The sequence below is a fragment of the Idiotropiscis lumnitzeri genome, chromosome 13 (assembly GCF_059441095.1).
Source record: "Idiotropiscis lumnitzeri isolate Australia: NSW breed Sydney's pygmy pipehorse chromosome 13, RoL_Ilum_1.0, whole genome shotgun sequence".
Lineage (NCBI taxonomy): Eukaryota > Metazoa > Chordata > Actinopteri > Syngnathiformes > Syngnathidae > Idiotropiscis > Idiotropiscis lumnitzeri.
In genome coordinates this window covers 752,501-757,500 of record NC_142403.1, presented here as the reverse complement: position 1 = coordinate 757,500, position 5,000 = coordinate 752,501, and the positions used below count along the sequence as shown (strand labels likewise).

At 39.8% G+C, this 5,000-nt stretch overlaps 1 protein-coding gene across 1 annotated transcript in view; it reads left to right on the top strand.

The window, feature by feature from the left end:
- Nucleotides 1-5,000, top strand: part of ect2 (epithelial cell transforming 2) — a 299,642-nt gene that overhangs the window by 286,660 nt on the left and 7,982 nt on the right. Inside the window, 3 exon segments of the mRNA XM_088312727.1 lie at nt 1-68; nt 3,968-4,122; nt 4,647-4,754. The exon segment at nt 1-68 is cut by the window's left edge and continues 71 nt beyond it. Coding sequence (XP_088168853.1) covers nt 1-68; nt 3,968-4,122; nt 4,647-4,754 — 331 coding nt within the window.

Genomic DNA, 5,000 nt, shown 5'->3' with positions numbered 1-5,000 from the left:
ACTGAAGCACATCACTTTGATGCCACTGTCACAAATTCGAAGAGTTCTGGACTTGCGGGACACAGAAGGTGAGATGACTGCATGTACACGCAAAAACATTTTTAATAAACTGTGCTAGAGAATGGTAGGTGCTTATGTAGGCTACTGTAGATTGTAGGGAAGTTTCAAGTTGATTACTTTTTATACAAATTTATTTTTGGAATGAAAATAGGACCTCATTATAAATATTACTACTCCCACCAATAATAATAATAATTTTTCTACTACTACTATTAATAATATTATGTTCGGCGAAAATGGAGTCAAAAACAAAAATAAAAATGACTTTAATGGAGAAATGTGATTAAATGGCACCAAGACGGTCTGGGCAAAACTTTGTGACAAAACTACTTTCTTAAAACTTTGACGGCCTTTAAAGCATCTACTCAACAATGTTGAATTTCTTCAACATCATTCCGTTGAATTTGGTCAGCGTCATCGCGTTGAATTTACATGACATTGTTAGGTTGAATTTACCAGTCATTATTATGTTGTATTCACTAAACACGTTTATGGACAATTAACATTTCTTTTTTTAATTTCCGAAAAATAAGTTCTGTTAAATATACTTAACACAAATTTGTTAAAGCCCTTAAACAAATTCCACAAGTCAGTTGTTATTCATATTTACTTTATTTCAAATAACAGGCCACAACAAGGCATGCACAAAATAAAAAAATAAATAAAATAAATTCAAAGGTGTATTTGAGGTTACTGGGGGACTCCAGATGTAAGCAGTAGATGAGCCCAAGGAGGAGTTGACCACCATGTGCCACGTCCTGCAAACCCTGAAGCACTTCCAACCCCTTTAAAATAACTTGGACATCCTCCGGGTCATCTGTGGGCTCCACTCCTTTGTATTGTATGACATAATAATGCCTTTATTAGTCCCACAATGGGGAAATTCGAGATTCGAACCCAGGCCTCCTGGGGAGACTGGGTCCTGAACGCGGCGCCTTAGACCACTCGGCCATCCTGGCAGCCACAATCTCAATTTATGACTTGTTGATCAGACTTCAAGATCCTCATCCTTGAAAAGAGGAAATCAGAACAAAGTATAGAACTGTTTAACAGTCATTGACTAAAATATAATCAACTACAATTGTGATGGAAAATTAGGAATATAATACTTTTGGTACCAAATTGGTTCAGACTAGATTGAGATAACAATACTCCAATAATTATTTCAGCTCTTCAGTACAAATCTGAAACGTATTTTACGAATCACTGGTCCTGCCAATTTGGCACAGAAGAATCCCCATTTATTTTCATATTTTATAATTTGTGAAATATTTAAGTGCCATGTTACGACGGAAGTCAACCAGTCTGTAATTAAGACACCATTACTGACTTGAGTCATCCATAATCAATATATAAGATGATTAACATCATAGCTAACTGACATCACAGGCTGGCCTCATGAATTCAAAGGGGTGGGGGGTAACGTGATGCGGCGGGGTATGAAAATTTGCTTTTTATAATTCCTTCTTTACAAAACATTCTCAGTTGTATGTTTCACCTAGATCTACAATATCTGGGAGGCATATGTATTAGCCCACAACGTACAAAAAATTATTTTAGAGCCATAAGCTCAGAAAGTCTTTTACTTGGGTCATATTTTAATTCAACGCTCCTAGAAATTTTAGCCGATCGTGTTAAAACTGTGTTACATCTAAAGACGCTAAGATTAAAAGATATTGAAAGCTCTAATTGATCACAAGGTTTTGCAATGCGTTATTTGCAAAGAAAAATTACATTGTTTTTTAGGGTCTAAAAGTGGGTCAATATTTATGAAACTGCCCACACACAAAAAAATATTTATATCTTAGAGGGTTATTGCCTTATGTGCCAGTAACCCATCATGGCCAAGATTGCAAGGGATCTTTATAGTGGCTCACAGATCTAGAAATCAAATGGGCTCTTTCATCTGTTTGACTGTTCTTTTTTTTGATTGGGGGACAGACAGACATACCGGTGAAATTCACTCGTGGTGAAGATCTGTAATTTAGCGATGATGGAAGTCCTGTTAAAATAACAATGACAGACTGATGATTTCAGTTTGGTTGGGCTTGAAATAATGACAAACTGGCAGTGACTCATTTGGTGGATTTTTTATCTTTTGCTTTTCTACTTCAATATGCAAAATACCTGGCTGTCTTGTTGACATATTGGACATGTCATACGCTTGCGGCAGTCCTTACTCATGTGTCCTTTTGACAGACATCCAAAGCACAAACCTTTGCTTATGAGAAATGTAACTTTCTCCTTGTTGAACATTGGTTTCATCTTAGTGCACGATTCCATTGTATGATCCCCATTGCAATACATGCAAGGCGTTTGGAAAGCAATGGTTATGCTCGTGTCTTTCTTTTGCTTTTTAACTGCATATAATTTAGCAGATACAGCAGAATAATTAGGCAATGAAGTCACTGTTGTGTAAAACTGCTCCCTCTGCTCGTCTGAATTTGTGTTTTGGGGCTGCAGGCATTATGTTTGTGCCTCTATTGAATTTAGTGGGGTCAATGAGGTCACCAAATATGGGTTCCAGTGCAATCCTAACCTTCTCCACAAACTCAATCAAATTCTTAAACTTCATCCTTTGTTTCTGCTTGTCCTGAAAATCACAAACAATTTACCTGAGTTTATCACAAAGCCTAAATGACAATTTGGTGAAAATGATTATTAGAATTGAGGGATTATCCAATTCCTCTAAATGCTGGACCTCCTGCATTGTCTGACAAGATGCATAGACTCTTAGAGCCTGCCCGTCTTCGGCCCTGATGTTCGTTTCACTGCCCAAGTTCCATTCCATCTGTTCTTTGGCCTGTTTATAGCCGTTTGAAGGATCCATGTGTAAATTTGTGTGCTAATTTCCCGCTAATTTATATAACACCGTATGGAAAGCGCTTTGTTCAGCTCCAGCTGTTGTGAAATGTGCTGTATAATTAAAGTTGTATTGTATTGTATTGTATTGTATTCTACCATATTCTATTGTATTGTATTGTATAAACAGCTGCGAACAAGTTCCTGAGGCAGTTCAGTTGTAAACTGCTCCTAGTAAAAAAGACAATCTTGGTCATTATCAGTTTTAACTCAATTACATGCTCAAAGGCTTTAATAAATTATTTATATTAGAGTAGGTCACCATTAAAGAATGGTATTTCCCTGGATGGGAGAAAGGACTGTTGTAGTTGCTTTACCATAATCTCTTGTTTTCCCAAAACACTGACCAGGGTTTGATCATTTGCATTCAAAACAGAATTTGCTTTTTTGCCTCCATCGATGTGTTCAGGGATAGTTGGTATCTGAGGCGGTGTCACTGTGCGCGCATTAATGGGGTGGTGCTGCATTTACTTATGAGACAGTTGCGCTGTACGCTGATTGGTGCGGTTTGGATTTGGAGTTATTGGTTTGTACTCTGTAGGTGTAGACGCTGCATATGTCACAGCCCTTTTATCCAGCTTTCTTCTGCACGTACGTACTGTTTAGTTGTCAGCTGACTCTCTCAAACCGTCACAAACAGGAGTGCTCACTCAATGTATCTCTCCCAGTCAATTCTGCAACGGTGTGTAGTCTGATTCTTTACCAACAGGGTCTGCTAACATGTACTATGAGATGCCCCGAGTTGATTTGAAGGGTTGTTTAAGATAGTTACGTGTGTACATATCTAAGGATCCCGTTCCGTACACAAGTTGCTCCACATTATAGCGCCGTCTGTTTTGGACGAGATTTGGGACTTTTAAGTGCACCTTTATGGTCGTGAAAATACGGTACTTGTTCTGGGAGATTCTTGGTTGGTTTAAAACTCATGATGCATACTAGAATAATTAGGGTGTAACATTTTTATCCAGAATGTGTATTTGCACTTTGAGAAATACTTACAAACTGTATGCCTCTTTATCTCGCATCTCTCCCTTACCCATTCCAGAATGTGTGAATGCATTTGCTTTAGTCGTTCACCCGCCAACTGAACAGGAGAACATGCTCTTCAGCTTCCAGTTGGCTGGAGAAGAAACTGTGAAAAGTGACTGGCTTCGAACGCTATGTCGACATGTAGCCAACACCATCTGCCGGACTGATGCGGTAAAAGACAGCGCTCAAAAGCATGCACATTAACACACGGGCACACACCCCCGCACACACCCCCACACACACACACAGTAGGCACGGTGGCCCGATTGGTTAGCACGATGGCCTCACAGTGAGAGACAGCATCGGGCGTGGGTTCGATCCCGGCTCCAGCCTTCCTGTGTGGAGTTTGTTCTCCCTGTGCCTGCGTGGGTTTTCTCCGAGTACTCCGGTTTCCTCCCGCATTCCAAAAACATGCATGGCAGGTCGATTGAACACTCTAAATTGCCCCTAGGTATGAGTGTGAGCGCGGATGGTTGTTCGTCTATGTGTGCCCTGCAATTGGCTGGCAACCAGTTCAGGGTGTATCCCGCCTTCTGCCCGAAGATAACTGGGATAGGCTCCAGCACACCCCGCGACCCTTGTGAGGAGAAGCGGAACAGAAGATGGATGGATGGATGGATGTTTCTTTTTATTGCACCTACATATTACTAGTATATGAATCATTAGAGCTGCAGTTTTGTTTATCCCATCAACAGGGTGACTTAATTCACTGTATAGATCCAGACTCACTACAGGTCAGTACTAAAGATATGGACAGCACCCTCAGCAAAGCCTCAAGAGCCATCAAGAAGACGTCCAAAAAGGTAAAATCAAAGTTATTTTTAAAATGGAATTTTATATTTACATTAGGGGTGTAAGCATTCTCTCAAGCCTAGATTGGATTTGGTTTTCAATCTTCAGTTCCCAATATCGATTCGATTTGATTTTACTTAAATCGCTCCTATGGTGATCTCTGTGCGCTCATGTGGTGCTGCAGCCATCTACGAAGGCAAACTCATTGATGCTTAGCGCAAGTTTAGCAAACTGTTTCGTGCATTTTAAATGTAACC